The sequence below is a fragment of the Amblyomma americanum genome, chromosome 10 (genome assembly GCF_052857255.1).
Source record: "Amblyomma americanum isolate KBUSLIRL-KWMA chromosome 10, ASM5285725v1, whole genome shotgun sequence".
Taxonomy (NCBI): Eukaryota; Metazoa; Arthropoda; class Arachnida; order Ixodida; family Ixodidae; genus Amblyomma; species Amblyomma americanum.
In genome coordinates this window covers 96507486-96526234 of record NC_135506.1, presented here as the reverse complement: position 1 = coordinate 96526234, position 18749 = coordinate 96507486, and the positions used below count along the sequence as shown (strand labels likewise).

At 46.5% G+C, this 18749-nt stretch overlaps 1 protein-coding gene across 1 annotated transcript in view; it reads left to right on the top strand.

Moving 5' to 3' along the window:
• LOC144108572 (uncharacterized) overlaps positions 1–18749 on the top strand; it is a 55523-nt gene that overhangs the window by 21512 nt on the left and 15262 nt on the right. The window contains exons 5-7 of the mRNA XM_077641774.1: positions 11166–11337; positions 13999–14170; positions 16561–16661. Coding sequence (XP_077497900.1) covers positions 11166–11337; positions 13999–14170; positions 16561–16661 — 445 coding nt within the window. The remainder of the gene's footprint in view (positions 1–11165; positions 11338–13998; positions 14171–16560; positions 16662–18749) is intronic.

Here is an 18749-nt window from a genome sequence, read left to right as displayed (position 1 = left end):
TGGAGGGCATGCGCAATGGCGAGGACCTCGAGGGACAATGCGTCTGGAGGGTGTAGATACGGCCCGTTGGTGTGGGTTTCAGGAGCAGGGAGGTGGGGATGGTACAGGGCGTAGCCGCAGGAACCTCGAGGAGCCACGAAGGAGGCATCCGTGTAAGCTACACCCTGGGTATCAAAGAGAGGGGAATGGTGCTGTGCGGCCGCATGACGACGTCCGGCGTGCAGGACGGGGGACATGTTGGTCGGGAGGGGAAGGATACGAAGATTGGGAGCCGGGGTGGGAATAGGAGAGGTAAACGGGGAGATTGGAATGGGCGAGATACCCGCTTGAGTCAATAACCACTGACCCTGACGGGTAAGGGAAAGCCGGGCAAGTTGCGAGTCACGATGGAGACTGAGAAGAAAACGAAGAGGATGGAAGAGGCCTGTGGCAAAGAGCTTAGTGGTAGAGGTAGTGATAGGGAGGTTGAGAGCTGCCTTGTAGAGGCCTACAAGGGCAGTCTCGAGAGCGTTGAGTCTGATTGAAGGAAGCGTAGGGTGCAAAGTACAAGACTTTGTTGAGGGCCAGCGCGTGGGCAACGCGGCACGCGTGAGCCTCGTGGAGACCTGAGCGTCGAGTGACCACGCGCCGCAGGAGGTGAGTTACAGAGTGGCAGGTGGTGACAGCGCGGTGGAGGGCTTGCACATTCTTAGCCGCATGCAAAGGGAAGCCAAGGACTTTGCACTGTGTGACGACAGGAATGGGAGAGCCAGAAAGGTGGAGAGAGACGAAGTGGTTGTGTGAGCGCTGGTAGGAGGAATGGTTGAGAAGGAGAAGCTCGGATTTCTCAGGAGCAGTAGAGAGGCCAGCGGTGGTGAGAAAGGAGTCGATGAGATCTAGGCCACGTTGCAGAGTGTCCTGTACGTGACCGGGAGAGCCAGATGAACACCAGAGAGTGATGTCATCGGTGTAAAATATATGATGCAGGTCGGGAATTTCAGCTAGCTGGGAGGCGAGAGGGGCCATAGCGAGATTGAAAAGGGTAGGAGAGAGAACAGCACCTTGAGGTGTGCCACGGGTGAGGTGGTGTGGGTTAGACAAGTGGGTATCTACTCGAAAGCGAGCCACACGTTTAGAGAGGAATGAGCGGATATAGGAGTACATGCGGGAGCCACAATCCAAAGAGGCGAGTTAAGAAAGGATGTGATCGTGGCAAACACCGTCAAAGGCCTTGCGAACATCGACAGTCACAAGTGCGTAAATTTGAGTGGGTGTAGGGGACAGGAACGTTTGCTGGAGAATCAGAAACATGTCCTGTGCACAGACGCGGCGTCGGAAGCCAATGAGAGAATGGGGGAAGAACTCCCGTGCCTCAAGAAAATCAGAGAGGCGAGTCAGAGCCATTCGCTCAAGGGTCTTACCAACGCACGACGTCAGGGAGATTGGGCGGAGGTTAGAGAGAGAGGGAGGTTTGACCGGCTTTGGAATCATAGAAATAAGGGAGGATGTCCAGGAGCTCGGCAAGCAGCCGCTCTCCCAGGCCTCATTGTAGGTTTGAAGGAGGAATTCTTTGGCGCAGTCAGGAAGGTTACGAAGTGTGGTGTATGTAATAGCATCCTCACCGGGAGCCGAGCGTGTAGAATTAGCAGCCAGAGCAGATTCGAGCTCCCGGAGAGTGAAGCATTGGTCCAGATCGGGGTTAGGTCCACCTGAGTACACCGGGTAGGAAGGTGCCAGAGGGGGCGGGAGGTAGAGAGAGGCGAGTTGATCAAAAACTTCGGAGGGAGTCCCCTGAGTGAGGGCTTTAGCTAGAGTGGGAGCAAGGGCAGGCTTATTGCCAAGGAGGGATTTAAAGAGAGACCATGCGGATCGCGAGTGCAATGCAGAATCAAGGCCATCACAAAGAGCACTCCAACGAGAGTGCTCGAGGGAGGCGCAGTGGGCGACGATCTCAGCCCGCAGAGCAGTGATCCGGGAGGAAAGTTGGGCATTGTGTGGTTGGGAGCGAAAGGAGCGTTGAAGACGTTTACAGCGACGCCATAAACGGATAAGGTGTGGATCTGGGTCCTGGATTGGGTAACGAGAGCGAAGAGCGAACGCGACGGCTACTGGACGTGAGCGCTGCAGAGATGCGCGACGTCCAGTCGTCGTAGGATTGAAAGGAGTCGGAGGCGAGATTAGTGCGAAAAGCATGCCAGTCAGTGGGAATAACCGGATGACAACGAGAAACGTGGGAAAGAGAGGTGGTGATATGGATGAGAAAGTGGTCACTTAGAAGAGTTTCGGCTGTCACCTGCCAGTGAAAGGAAAGTGAACCCCGAGAGAAAGTGAGTATATATTAAGAAGAAATATATATATATATATCTACAGTCGCGCCGCCTCAACAACACCTGGGATCCGAGCCAAATTCCCGAAACTGATCTGCGCACCATCATACGATCTATAATACGGGAAGAGCTCCACAATGATATTTCGTCGGTTCCTGCCTTCTCCCGCCCACCTGTTCCATCTACTGGGTTGCGTGGCATTATCCAGGAGGAGCTTACTTCACTCAATCGTCCCATGGCTACAGAACCACCAGCCCCTCCCTACGTTCCGACGTATGCTGAAGTCACTGCGGCTCCTCCTCCTTGTCCTCCTGTCCATCACGCGCACGACCCACCCAGCCTCGCCGCCCTGTCCCCGCGACCACCGGTGTATGGTAATTGGCGGCCTCTCCCACCTCGTCCAGTATGTTTCTACTGCGGAATCCGCGGCCATGTAACACGCGTTTGTCGCCGACGACTGCGAGATGAGCGTGCGAGCTATGGGTACGTTCGACGTGACGACGCCTACCAGCTTCCTCCTCGCCAGTACTACACCGATAATGACCTCCGTCCCTCTTCCTCCCCGTCGACTTCTCCTGACCGGTCTAGGACAGCACGGCCATCGCGTCGTCGCTCCCCGTCACCCTTTCGCCGGACTTCGTCGCCCCTTCGCCCTCCATCTTCAGCTTCTGCCCGCCAAACGGAAAACTAACCTGTGCAGTTTCCGGAGGTAAAACTGCACCGCCTGTCGTCGCTCCAATTCCTCCTCTGCTCCCATCAAACATGTTGACTGTATTTCTTGAGGGACATGAACTGGAAGCTTTAATTGATACCGGCGCCGCTATTTCTATTATGAAACTTGACTTGTGTTTAAAACTGCGAAAAGTGCGCACACCTTATACCGGTCCTCCTTTACGTGCTGCAAATGGACAGAATATTAACCCTTGTGGAGCGTGTACAGCCCGAGTCACCATTGATGGCATCTTGCACTTCATTGAGTTTGCTGTCCTATCCTCCTGTGTCCATCAACTCATCTTCGGCTGGGATTTCCTCCAAAACGCCTCAGCAGTCATTACGTGTTCCCCTCCCACTATTGAAGTCACTGAATGCAACATTCTTGCCGATAGAGAACCACTTTCTTCCCGTGTAGTTATGCTTGCCGATCACGTCCTCTATCCGGGCAACGAAGATATTCTATCTGTCACTTCTGACGCCGTCACCGATGGCGACGTCCTGATTACACCCAGCCCTCGTCTCCTGTCAAGAGGTATTATCATCATCGTGTCCCTTCTTCGCTTCTCCAGCGGTTCTTCTCTTCTCGCCGCATTCAACACCACATCAGAGCCCATTCTTCTGCGACGCGACTCTACTGTTGCATCAATTGCTTCCGCCCAGCCTGTCACACTTCTTCCCATTTCCACCTCCGATCGCTCTGATTCATCCCCTGCCTCGCTCAGTGCAGCACTTCGCCACACGATCAGCACCGACCTGACAACAGACCAGACAGACGCATTGCTCGCTGTATTGAACAAGCACGCAGACTCGTTCGACGTCAATTCCGGCACACTGGGTCAAACCGCTGCAGCAACGCATCGCATACTCACCGACGGATCAAGCATAGTTAGACGCCGGCCTTATCGTGTTTCTCCAACCGAGCGCAAAGTTATTCAGGAAAATGTTGCTGACATGCTTGCACGCAACATCATACGCCCATCGTCTAGTTCCTGGTCATCGCCTGTTGTGCTAGTGCAAAAAAAAGACGGTTCGGTTCGTTTTTGTGTAGATTACCGTGCTCTAAACAGAATAACTCGTAAGGATGTGTATCCCCTCCCTCGAATTGACGACGCCCTCGATTGTTTGCAAGGTGCCCAATTTTTCTCCAGCCTTGACTTAAGATCAGGCTACTGGCAGATCCCCATGAATGAAGATGATAAAGAGAAGACCGCCTTTGCAACACCGGACAGTTTATACGAATTCAATGTAATGCCTTTTGGACTCTGCAACGCTCCTGCTACATTCGAGCGTATGATTGACACAGTTCTCCGCGGCCTCAAATGGAAAACATGTCTCTGTTACTTAGATGACATCGTCATTTTTTCTTCGTCATTTCCTGATCACCTTACTCGTCTCGATGAAGTTTTGACAGCACTTTCCAGCGCTGGCCTACAGCTAAACACGAAGAAATGCCGTTTTGCATCAAAATCCATTAAAGTTCTTGGCCATCTCGTAAGCAGCGAAGGAATTAAGCCTGACCCTGAAAAAATCGCTGCTGCGCTGCACTTTCCCCGTCCAACTCGGGTCAAAGATCTCCGCAGTTTCCTCGGCTTGGCATCATACTTCCGCAGATTCATCCGCAATTTCGCCTCTATTGCCTCACCTTTACATGCGCTTCTTCACAACGACACGCCTTTCATCTGGTCTCCTGCTTGCGAAGAAGCATTTGAAACTCTGAAGCGTGCTCTGACTTCGGGTCCCGTCCTCTGCCATTTTGATGATAAAGCACCGACAATTTTGCACACCGACGCCAGTAGCCATGGCATTGGCGCTGTCCTTCTGCAACGCCAAAACACCTCTACAGAAAATGTTGTTGCCTATGCGAGCCGAACTCTGACTTCTGCGGAACAAAACTACACTATTACCGAACAAGAATGTCTCGCCGTCGTCTGGGCTGTTCAGAAGTTTCGTCCTTACCTGTACGGCCGTCACTTCACAGTCGTCACTGACCACCACGCCCTATGCTGGTTATCCACTTTGAAAAATCTGTCCGGTCGTCTCGGGCGGTGGATCCTCCGCCTTCAAGAGTACGACTTTACTGTCACTTACAAATCGGGCAAGAAGCACAAGGACGCCGACGCTCTCTCTCGTTGCCCTATTGCTTTGCCGTCGCAACCCATGTCCTCGCATTCCTCTCCTGTCCCAACGGAGTCAAGCCATTTAAACCCTACAGTTATGCAGTCTTTGAGCGCCGCCTCTATTGCTCCCATGCCAGATATACACTGCAATCTTGCTCACCACCAGAGTGCTGACCCTTACTGTCAAAAGCTGATTGATAGTCTCAGCGGTGTTCTTAGACCTCCAAATGCCCGTCTCCGTCGTCGGCTCAAAAATTTCAAGTTACAGGATGGCACATTATTTTGGCACAACTACAGCCCACTGGGCCACACATGGGTTCCCGTAATTCCTTCTTCCCTGCGTCCTCAAGTTCTACAAGCCTTCCACGACGACCCCACCGCAGGTCACCTTGGGTACCACAAAACCTATGACCGCATCAAACGTCGTTTCTTCTGGCCTGGCCTTTCAACCTCAGTATTAAAATACGTAGCGTCTTGCATCCCTTGTCAACGACGCAAGCGGTCTACGTCGCCTCCTGCCGGTCTCTTGCAACCTCTCCCATGTCCTTCCACACCTTTCGAAGTCGTCGGAATCGACTTGTATGGACCCCTGCCCTTGACTCCAGCTGGCAACCGCTGGGTCGTTACTGCCGTTGACCACCTCACCCGATACGCTGAAACCGCAGCCCTTCCTTCCGGCTCCGCTTCCGAAATCGCCAACTTCTTCCTCCACACCATACTTCTTCGCCACGGCGCCCCTCGCCTCCTCCTTAGCGATCGTGGCAAGTCGTTCCTCTCCACCGTCCTCGCCGCAGTGCTTCATGCTTCAGGCACGGTGCATAAAACTACATCTCCTTACCACCCTCAGACCAATGGCCTCACAGAACGCTTTCATCGCACCCTTTCTGATATGCTATCCACCTACATTCACCCTCAGCACAACAACTGGGACTCTTTACTCCCCTTTGTAACCTTCGCCTACAACACTGCCGTTCAACGAACCACCACCTACTCTCCGTTTTTTCTTGTTTATGCCCGCCATCCTACCTTCTCCCTCGAAGCATCTTTCTTCACAGCTTCTACTCCTTCTGCCGCGCCTTCCCACGAACAGTTCGTGTCTCGTATCGCCCACTGCCGTGATCGTGCCCGCCTTCAAACTGAAGCCACTCAAGCTTCCAGGAAAAGCACGTATGATGCGACTCATCGCTCAGTGTCTTTCCGCCCTGGAGACGAAGTGCTACTCTGGACACCTACTCGCATCCCCGGCCTGTGTGAAAAGTTTCTGAGCCGTTTTATTGGCCCGTACACGGTTCTGGAACAAACTTCCCCTGTAAACTATCTCATCACACCTGCATCGCCTGTTCGCGATCGTCGGTGTCGCGGCACCGAGATTGTGCACGTGTCGCGCTTGAAACCCTTTAACCGCCGACCTTAAGATTTAATTTGCGACCAGGATGGTCGCTTTCGTTCGGGAGGGGGAATGTTGTAAGCACTGTGAGTGACCTTCATCTTCATCTCAGCGTAATCATCATCGGTCATCGGGTCGTGCGAAGAAGACGAAGTGTTGCTAAGCTGTGACTAGTCGGTAGCTGCTGCTTCGGCCTACCTGAAGTAAAAAGGTGAATTTGCTGGTGCGTTCTTCTGCCTCACAATATATATATATATATATATATATATATATATATATATATATATATATATATATATATATAAAGAAGAAATGGGCTTGGGCAGGGCATGTACTGCGAAAGCAAGATAACCGCTGGTCCTTAATGGTAACGGACTTGATTCCAAGAAAAGGCAAGCGGAGCAGCGGGCAGCAGATAATTGGGTGGTCAGATGAGATTACGAATGTTGCGGTGAGATGGTGGGCGCCGCTGCATGGACAGGGTTAATTGGAGAAATATGGGAGAGGCCTTTGCCCTGCAGTGGGCGTAGTCAGGCTGATGGTGATGATGAGGCAAAACATTTTGGCTTGACCAACGAGGTCATCACCAGCTATGTAACGCAGCTGACACTGCGACAACGAGCCACAGAAGCAGCGCTTTTCCCACGAGCAGGCAAACTATTTACATTGCACGCACTTCTGAACCTTTGCGCTGCATATCGCACGCACTAAAAATGGAGCCACGCTGATTTGTAAAAAATTCGCGCTAAGACACACCGCAGGACGCTACTTGTCTTAGGCCTCTTCCTTAATTGTAAACGCTTCTACAGCTCTTATAGACGCGGTGGCTGCAAATAGTACATATATTATCCACGCGACAGGTGCGCCAGCGTGCAAGTATGCTCTGCCCGCCGCCAATGCGCGTATCTCGGTCGTTACCTACAGCCGTGGTAACGACTGTAGCTTCGCTTCAAGCCGTACATCTGCGCTACGGTGGCCATGAGGACTTGTCGTTCCCTCGTGGTTTAAGAGAGATTGTTATCACTGCTACTAAACACAACGAAGAAACCTTTCGAGACTGGGGCACATAATGAAGAACTTTGTCAGCTTGGAGCTCGAGCAGTACTAGAGAATAAGAACAACAAACCATAGCAACTTCGCCGACCGCCAACGGGTGACCGTGCCGGCGGATATCGCCGTCATACGTTGGATGCGCTAAGATTGTTCACATGCATCCACGTGACCAAGAGCGCACAACCGCTATGAGAGCAAAGTCGGAGCGCCTTGAGTCTCGGGCGACCGAATGTGCTGTCGCCACCAAGTGCGCTGGAGAGCACTCTGAAGCGACCAACGGAAGAAACCTTAGGTTAATAATATTATCTCCGATGAATTATCGCATAAAAAAGCACTTCTGTGGAAATAAATGTGTTCACATATCGGGTAGAAGGCCCCATAATTAAACGAAACTTTTAACACACCACAGGGAGCCCTGTGACCTATGCGCTAGCGTCGATAGGGTTGGATTTGTAGTTTTGTAGGCTCAATGGTGCGTTTTCAAGATGAAAATGTCAAATTAAAGTGTAACTTAGTCAAGTAATTCATACGAACGATAAAAATTACAACGCCTACCGTAAGGGTACAACAACTCTTGAGCACAAGCGGGTGGCGCCACACATCGATAAGCACGACTGCCACAAGAACTGGTTTTGCACTTCCGCGTAACGAACAGTAAAAGCCGCAGTAACTACAAATGATTTTACTCATTCCTAGCTGGGGAGAAATATACTCTCTCTCGTGGTCTGCGTTACGCCCTGTGGTCTATATCTGGTTAGGACTGATGCTTGGGCGAGTTGGTATGCCATGTGCAAGAAGAACAGCGCGAAAAGACAAGGACCACAGGTCTTCCTGTGGTCCTTGTCTTTTCGCGCTGTTCTTCTTGAACATGTCTATATCTGGTTGTCAAATGTGGCCTGCACCAATCTGGGAAACCGAAATGTCTGCATCCTTGAAACGGGGCAGGTCATCCTGATGTCGTAAAGAAGATGATGTGAAGCAGGGAGCACTACTCGATATCTCCACAGTTGCAGCGCTGAATGTTTCATCTTGATTTCGGGAAGTCCTGTTGGAAGCGTCGGGTCAAAGTACAGAGCTGAACAAGTCAGTGATCGAGCTCACTTTTGGTCGCAGTCTATCGGCAGAGACACCGTTATTGAATAGAGGATGTATAGTGTGACCACCACCTTTTTCCTTCCTATGTTCCACAAATAGCCCTAGAATAGCTGCAGATAAGAATGTAGAATACCTTATTATTCTGCAAATTGCTGACGACATTAGCCCACTAAGTAGCCCAGGCTACCAACTGGAAAGCATGTTCAGTGACTCAGACTGGCAATGCAGAACAATACGTCTTCAGTATAATATGCAGAAAACTGAAGTAATGTTCAAGAGTCCCTGGAGGGGCAGCAGTTTGCGATAGGTGGCGGGGCGCTTTAAGCTGTAAAGAACTGCACCTACTAATTGTTGGCAGTGACCGTAGATCCGGGCCACGGAAGTCGATTGACTCGAAGAATAAGATTGAGGTGGAATACATTTCGCATATACTCTGCGATCGTGAATGGCAGTTTGCAGTACTCGTCAAAAGAAAAGTATATAACAGCTGTGCCTTAGCAGTACGCACCTATGGAGCAGAAACGTAGCGGCTAATGAAGAGGTTTCTACTTTAGCTGGTGTTCAAGGCAGTGAGGTATGGAACGAAAAAACATAGGTTTTGCACTTAAGAGACAGGAAGAGAACAGAGTTGGTTTGCGAAGAAGCGCGACTTATTGAGCCTATCAGAAATCAAAAGATGAAATGGTCTTGGGCACGGCATGCCGTGGCGAAGGCAAGATAGCCGACTGTCGTTAAAGGTATCGCACTGGAATCTACCGCAAGGGAAGCGTAGCAGGAGCGGCAGAAAGTTAGGTGGTCGGATGAAGTTAATTATTTGGCGGGATTAAGCTGGCTGTTGCTGGAAAAAGACCGGGTTTTATTAGAGTGATATATGATGGCTCTTTGTCATGCAATGAGCATATTCATTTTGAAGATCATGATGAATCCAAAAGTTTAATTGCTATTTCTTACAAGCGCAGAGACTGGAGGGTAAAGAACCTGAAATCTCTCTCAATTTTGAGTTATTTTATGGTCTGTTATACTTTGTCATACATGTTATGTTATACTTTTTGGTTGCGTTCCAATTTTCTGTACGTACCCTTGAATGTTTTTGGCATTCATTGGATTCGTATCTGAATTCAAATGGCAGGAAAACAATGCAGAGCATTCTGCACTTAAGTGCCGTTGAAAATGCACCTGCAAATACGATGGCGCAATAAATGCATATTATTATCAATAAGAGATTTAATTTTGCACAAATGGTTCTTGTGTACCAATTGTTTTAGAGCATGAGGACGCCAATCTGCACCAATATGTATGCTTCATTTTTAAGGGGTACAACCGCGTAAGGGAAGAAGTCAACGTAACATGTATTTAACGGAGTCGTTTTTTCTTCCTTCTTGCGCGTTCGCTACCCGCCATGACAAAGCTTTTAGTACAGGGCCCTTCATATGTTTGTTCACGTTTAGGCATCCGCCAATCTGCCCGGATTTTAATTGATCCAGTCCCTAGAAATATATTTCTAGCTGAAAGTATGCTGCGCCAAAAATGTTCAATCCACATTCGCAGAAAGAAACAGAACTAAAATTTTGCAGCTCTGCAAGCCTTCCTTGCAAAAAGAATAATCCAGCCACGTTTGCGGACCAAATTCGAACATCGCTGTGCTCGCCAGATAAAGTGCTTTGTGACGCAAGAAAGTGAACCCTAGCAGTAGAGAGCTAACGTATACATAGCAGGGAACGCGTTTACTACAAACTTTTTAATTCTGCTTGAAAAAGGTCCAATGAAACATTCGCCACATATTTATGCCTATTTTCCGGGCTCATTTTGGTTTTCCGTGTTTTCTCAGCAGTGTTTGTGTTCGTCTTCAGCACTGCAACAAAGAACCCCGTATGTTTACTAGGCCACTTGAGGAGGACCCAATATTTCCTCACAAAGAGCCAAGTTGTTCGTAAGACATCTGTGCTTTCACTGTTCTCCTGTTAAAAGCATTGTCTAGGCATGAATTATTCCATATTTATATAGGCCGGACTGATATCGACACAACTCTTAGTCGTGCATTACTTAGCCTCATCGTGCGATCTCCTACAGTTCCTGGTTAGCGCAGCTGGCAGTATGACAGCATCCCCATGTGGATGCGCAGGCGAGGACGTTCATGGCATCTAATGTTAGAAAACTTCATTTTAACAGGTTGTGTCTGCTGCACAGCAGCCTTTTGGTTGCATTTTGGTGCGAAAATAGTAATTGGTGTGCTTTTGTAAGCAGATATGACACGATGCGGACACCTCCAAAAACATTTCGAAAAGTTTTATAAATTTCTACCGCGCGCATTCTAAATGCAATAAATCAAATTACTGCACAAAATGCAGGGACTAATTTTCTGCACCTGAGATTTTTTGTTCGCATATTGGCACCAATGGCATTAAGCACCAACATCGAATGACATGATAGACAGAAAAATCAGCTTCATTTGAAAGAGATGCAATAATTAACTCGTACGACGCTTTCTTTCAGGCTAACTGACCAGTCAGCGTTTAACAAGGACGACATATTCATGAATATAGCACCAGTGAAGCATATCGGAGGGTTCACGTCGATTTTTGGCCACCTCGGCCAAGGTGCTTGCGTGGTTTTGGTTCATAAACTAGACTTTGGAGTGATATTGTCCGGCATTGCAACTTACAAGGTAAGAATCGAGAAGTTCATATTTAAGTGGAAAAAACCTAAATTATTTATCAGACTTGGGAAGTCATTTGCGTGCGTCAACTAAAGTTAATATGAATAAACAATGTTATCTTGGCAACAAACGTGAATATAAAAGGGAAATCACGAACGTCATAAATAAGACCGGCGCACAGAATCAGCATAACTGAGGTCGCGTTACAGTATGACCTAAGGACAAAATGGTGATGCGCTTAGCATTTACATGCACGCTAAACAACTCCGCGCTCTCAAATTAATACGGAGCCCTCTGTTGCGTTTTGCTGCGTTACCCTTACCGTTAATTTGGGGCGTAAAAATCCACTAATGATTTATTCGCATATGTGAGGGAATTAGGTGGATCATGACCAAAACGATCAGAAATTATCGTTGTTCTTAACATTCCTATACGTATTGTAAAGAAAGGACGAAGCCTCTGTGGTCATAATTTCGTATTTGATTTAAAAATAACAATAACAAGAAATTGCAGATTGCCTTTAACAATTACCGTTTTATCTTACAATACATATTTTCTTGTTCGCTGAGCACTAAGCTTCTAAAAAGGTCATGACATCGTCTACCAACAATCGTGCTTTTGCATTGCAGCTCCTATCCGCGAGGTTATTATGCGACTTAAAAAAGAAGGTGAGCTCTACCCGCGCATTTGAGCTAGAATTTGAAGTCATCAGCTCTGAACCCCTCCTCCTGGCAGCGACGACCATATAAAGTATTGAATAGTGCAGTTGAGCCCGTGGTGTTGATGGCGCTAGAAATGACGCTGCCCCTTGCACGGTAGTTTTTCTGTGTCAATTGTGTTGTAGGACACTTGTTAGCTTTACTGTAGCATCGATTTTTGTCCTAATTTTTTCTGGAAGAAGTTTAGAAATAAAAACAGGAAGAACGCCACTGTTTTATTTCATTACTGATTTTATTCTTACTGGTTTTATTCTTTGTTTTTGAATATATATGAAACAGAACATTCAGAAAAACTATCAATGAAATTCATGTAATATGATAAGATTGCATAGGGTCCCTTACAAGTATGCACATTTGCGAAAGGATGTAAATTATGTAGTAGAACTATAAAAAATGCCTTGTGTTAATTAGACTCAAGCGTAGCTTGTGTAGTGAACTGTTCTCAGCCGCACTAAAATAAATGTGCATCGGAATTCTCAGATACCATCAGCAAGGTGTGGCATTGACATAGCGAAAAATCAATATAAGCAAAGCGATGACAGAGAGACGCTATAGGCCATCTGAAAAAATAAAAATTTTGTGCCTGTTCTTAGCGAAGCAAACCCGTCAGGTGATTCACCTGTGCACAAATCGGTTAGACAATTGCAGGCTGAATTCTAGGACGAGTTAGTTGTTGAGAATAGTGCGTGACTGCGTGTCCTGGGGGGGGGGGGGGGGTGCCTAACATGATTGCCCATGTCACAGCCTCAGAGAGTTTTATATTCTGATGTGCTAACACCTATCATAATCCGAAATTGACTGCAGAAGTCCGGCTGTTACTTCCAAGACTTCGCCTATTTTAAATACAAAGGATTACATTTAACTTTATGCAGTTACTTTTTTACTATGTCAGTAATTACGTGCCACGTTTTACTTATATTTATTTGTGATTTTTAGGCGTGCCTAACGCGTTTATGCAATTGTTGTGTACCTTTTTTCCTCATATCTGTTAACTCTGATTTACCGCTCGCATTTAAAGAACTTCCACCACGCATTGTACACGACTACAGCAAATACGGCACGAAGCAATAGGCTGGATATATGATGGGTAGCGTTGCGAACCTCCCCCTCCCCCCCCTCCACTCTGCCCCCAGTACAAACCCAGCATGAAGAAAAAGAAGGCTGTGCGAAGCGCGGTAGAGGGTGTGACATGAACACAGAACGGTGGCAAGCATGGGATGTCGTGAGATGTCGTACTTGGAGCAAAAGTTTCTGGGGCGCGAGTTCTAGAAAAAACGTCTAGTACAGTTGCACTTCGCTACCCAGTCGCCTGATATTGTGAAGAGAGGAAAGAGCCTTTAGCCTTTATTGTCTTTATACAATAACAGGCGATTGGGTAGCGAGGTGGAACAACAATACACTTGATTCCTAGAACTCGCGTCCCGGAAACTTTCGTCCCCATTAGTACATACCATAGCTATGCTGTAAAACCCATTGCTCAAATACTACCTTCCTGCCTACCACGACTTCTGTAGCGTTCAATGTGATACAGCTCGCACGGCGAAAGAATCACTGTTCAACCATGTCTGTTTTTAAAAATAAATTCCCCTATATAAATTTGCGAGGAAATTGCAGAAAGCTACAAGGTTGTTTTTGATACCAGGAAGAATAAATTCGCCCTGCGCAAAAAAAAAAGAAAAGTTGTTTCTGAGGACATTAGCATTCTGCAAATGGGAAACGCAATTGTTGCGAAAATGGACCATGAAAAACACTATCTTATTCATTGTGAATGTGGCTACAATATTTTTACACTTATGTTAGACATCATGTGCTAACTGTACATTGATATCTATCCTATGCCACACTACATCCTAATGTGAAGCTTAAAAGTTTAGTGGGCCAGATCGAAGCATTGGAAAAGCAGTATGCAAGAGTCTGTCAGAAGCCACATTTTGTTTGTTTCTTTCCGCAGCCGACTTCGATTCTGCTTTTTCCGACGTTCGTGGCGAAACTTGTGGAGCATCCCCTTTTGGATAAGGTTGACATGAGCAGCATAAAAAAACTTCTCATAGCAGGCACAACTGCAAGTTCATCGCTGCTGCGGGGCATCACTCTAAAGCTCGGCTTGAAGGGAGTTATACAAGGTATCTTTGAAATCTGTGTAATCGAATTCAAGCAAAGAGATTTAAAAAAAAAAACTAATTTTGAACCTAGCACGTCGTCTTACATTTTCACATGCATCTCCGAAAATGCCACCTCAGCTGCACGATTACTCGGCGCGGTGCTGGCGCCATACGTATCGGACCATGTTCTGCGTAGCACTGACGCCTAGTCAGCGGTATCAATTAAGTCTTAGTTAAAAGCAGTCCCGTTGGATTCACAGTATTTGTTACTCTTAGCAAGCAGATTTTTTCTTTGAAACTGAAAAAGCGCGATCATGTACTTGCAGTCTGCAAACCGCACTTGGTCCGTGGCTGGAAATAAATTTATTGCTCCGACGAGCCTAATAATCTGCTCCTGTATGCTGCGCACACCTCAACTTTTACAAACTGTAATAATATGGCTGCTGCGGTTCAACGACGATCAGTTGTAGCCGAGGCCGCTGAAATATGCAAGATATTAAAATATTCTGTTAACATCTCTGTGGCTCAATATTAGAAACTTCGACCTCCATACGGGGTTGTGCACCCCTTTCTGCACCAGTTAGAAGTGTTTCTTAGAAATTAAGGGATTGAGAGCAAAACATGCACCTAAATATCTGCGAGGTGCTTAGTCCTTTCTATCTCCGTCGGCTATTTAAATTACAAGCCGACATTCTTCCCGTTAAATATACATCCACCGCAAGAAAGCCACTCTGTAAGTTTGCCAAAGAAAAAAACCTCAAAATTTTGCTTGACTCCCATGTAGCTAATTTTGAACTAATTTCCACAACAATTAGTAATCCCAACAGCTAAAAGTCAGGATTTTTGAAAAAACCCTCGGAGGTTCGTTCAGTCACTTATGGTTGAAAAAGAATACGCCAGGCTTCAAATAAGAGAAAATATGATATTGCAGGTGAAAAATCACCTTCATGATATTGCCGAGCTGAGTTTTTCTATGGTAACTGTTTTATAAAACGTCAGGCAGTGTTTCATCGCGGTTATACCCAAAGGTCGAGTGATAGCGTTTTGGCAACTGCCCGGGCGAAATCTGAATGTCATCATCATATTGGGCTAAGTCAAATATGGTTGGACTCCGACTTTAGTACAAATCGGCCGAGGTCAAATTTTGGGGATGATTCGGGTCCAATTTCTGCAATGTCCCGGGCCAAATTTGGAGGTCGCCATTGTGTCAGGCACGCTCAATTGTGGCTAGGACATCGATTGTGGTGCAAATCGGGCAAAATAAAATTTCGTGGTTGAGTGCAATTTTTTTCAACAAAGTGTACTGCGCACACAAAGACAAGGATGAGAAATTTAACACAACTGGTAGATCAGCGCGAAAGCATGGAGTTTTGCTGCGTAGAAAATGACGATCAGCGGGCAGTGCCATCGGACGGAGTAGATGGAAGTTGATGAAGACGACGCTCTACAATGCACAGAGCTAGGTTGTGGTGCGATTAAACGCGAGGCGTGTTCGGCTGTGGCGTTACCCTACTGGTTTCGCGCAGCGTCCTGTGACGCTGATTTGTTCGCGCCACCACGTGTTCGACTCCAGGTCGTGGACTGATGTTTAGTTCTGCCTCTTTTTTCATCTAGGTACATTTAGACCTTCTCTAGGCTGAAGGTCGCTTGTTGAGCGGGGTCGGTGCATAAAGGAGAGCTATCGCTCTAAAATTTCCTGCTGCGTTTGATAGATACGAGAAACACCATACGATTTCACACATAAAGGATGCTGAATAAATCTCAAACTAATCTTAAATCAGTTCTAGCTGCAGCGCGTTACGAGTTCACTTTGCACGCTGTTGTGTACAACGGCTATTAACCAGTATGTAAAATCAGCTTAAGGGACAATGAGGGAAGCGCCATCGAGTCATTGTTCTGAATAAAAATTGTTTCTGTGGCACTTTGTGAAAATTTAAATTTATTTGTAGTTTTTTTTTATCTGGAATAAATGACCAACTCACCATCAATAGTAAAAAAGTTTACATAAGCAGCAAGAAAGCCTGAGAATTAAGGGATTCTCAGCCATGTCCAGTACGCACAAGCTCGATTCATTTTCTTAAAGAGAAGAAGCCGTAATGAACACTGTATTTATCTTGTAAGGCATTTAATAACCTGCTTCTACAGGCCCTACCCATAAAGCACTAATCTTTTACCTAAAGCATCAATTAGCTTCAATATATCGTAAGCCGTGAACTCGAGTAACTAACTGGCTTCGTGTATTACAGTTGCTGACGCCATCGTAAAACACCTAAATGATGCAAAATCACAGAAAACCGCCTGGATGAGCCACAACTATCTTTATTTTTGTCTTTACAATTATCTTATTAATACTGGACGCACGTCAATATACCTGCTAATTACTTTTGCAATACTTCTCTTCCATATTACAGTATACGGTATGACAGAGCTCAGTGGCTGCATTGCATATTCAATTCCACGCATGGATGACTTCAAGAGCGTTGGAACTCCTGCGCCTTTTGTTGAAATTAAGGTAAGTTTTCTTTTTGAGTCAGTAAGATTCTACCTAGCAATATTTAATTTCCTGCTTTCCTTTTAATACTGTGCGTGAAATACAGAACGCCAACAACCGAAATAGTGGAGAAAATGCAATTTTTTTTTTCCGTCTACAGTTTTTCTTCATTGTGGCTTTGCTTTCTGAAGTGTGGAAGCGCATCGCGAAGCAGCGGTCGAGTTCGAACCCGCGTACTTTGGTTCAGTAGGCGAGCGAGTTTGAATCCACTGGTAGTCAGATTATTGTGTTTGATGTTATCAGGAATGAAATCGTATTTAGCTGCCGAATGAACATCATCAGAGGTCGAGAGAAACAACGTACACAAACTTAAGAAAAATTTACTACTTAAGCGCTCATATTTTCTTTAAATTTATTATTTTTGAATGTTGGAGCATTAGTTACTGCTATTGACCCCAACCACCTCCTAGTGATTTTCTAATTTCATTTCATTTCACTGAAAAATAGCACACATTCGCAAGACTCCAAGCTGGAGTGAGCACAATCAAAAGCTATCTATACCAGAAAAACTTCTCTTCAACAACTATAACAGCCAGGCACATGAAATGAAAGCACGTTAAGCTACAATAAAAACAACACAAAAAAGGAAGATAATATGTTTGCAGAGTGTTTTGCGCTTGCTTATCATTCTATAAACAATAGAAAATTTAATTGGACTCTTAAGCCCACTACATTACCAGGTAGTTTTCGCGTTATAAAATGCGAGCTTGAGCTCACTTGAGCTTAAAGTCTGAGTAGAATTAAAAATGAGTTTTTTGTATAATGTGGGTACATCCGATGATTGTGTTCTCTACATTTTAATTTTAAATCATTCATGGATTCGCAGCAGCACTCCGTGGAGGTATATGGAACTGGAATGCAGTCATTATGCACAGATAGAGTAAAAATAATTGGTGCTTATTCAAAAAAAAATTCAGCAATCACCTTTCATTCGCTTTTGTGTCATAGCGCGAGATTGTATTGGGAAATAGAACATCGTGAGTAATAATGACTAGTATCGTTTTAAATGTTCTGCATCGAACATGTGGTTAGAAATGCCGAGCGTCAGAGGTAAGCATTCGAAAGCTCACAAAGGTTCCTTCTTTTCGTTGCTAATTAACAAAATGCCTTCGCCTCATGTAGCGTCCTCGCCGTGATAACGTTAGTTTCATCAAAAGTAAATAAACTGGGGTGGCTGAGTGGTTATGGCACTCGGCTGCTGGCCCGAAAGACGCGGGTTTGATCCTGGCCGCGGCGGTCGAATTTCGATGAAGGCAAAATTCTAAAGGCCAGTGTGCTACGGCGTCTCTCATAGCCTGAGACGCTTTGGTACTTCAAACCCTCATAAACCAAATGAACTGGTTCCGTATTTCCTGAAATAGAAATGCATATAAAGCATTTTAGCCATGCGCAACCCGGGAAATCCAACTAAACGTGCTTTGAAAAGCGTATTTTAATGCTTGATTCTGTAGCCAACTGTTGTATCGGAGCCCGAAGGAAAAAGGCGCGAAAATAAGAGAAGACACCGGGCAGGGAGCCCAACCTCCCTTAACGGCGAACAAAACCAAAGACAGCGTTTATTTTAGGTCAGCGGCTGATATACCCTCCTCCATGGGGGCAGACAATGTTGTTTGCACATAATGAGTTTGAGCAAGTTGCCAACACGCAACACAGAAAAAGCTCTACCTGAGGACATCACATCATCCCCTTCGCAAAAAAAAGCTACAAGTCACAAGTAGAAGTCCCGGAAACGGACGGTACCCGTCTGTCTCTAGTCGACGGTACTCTTGATCTCACTACTGAAGAAATGTCGTTTGCAGGGGGTTGAAAAGGGCCTGAAGTATCACGCGGTGACCTCGAAGGCGGTGTTGCAGCTTGCAGAGGCAGTGTCGAGTTTTCCACAGCACCTGGGTCAGCGCTTCCGCCGTAGGCAGCTGGCACGACTGCTGGTTCCTCTCGGTCAGACACTCCTCTGGAACAGGCACCAGCTTGGATGCATTCCATGTCCGACAATCCTCCAGTCGGAAAGAACTCGGACCCAGCTATTTTCTTATTCGTAAGGGCTTTTAT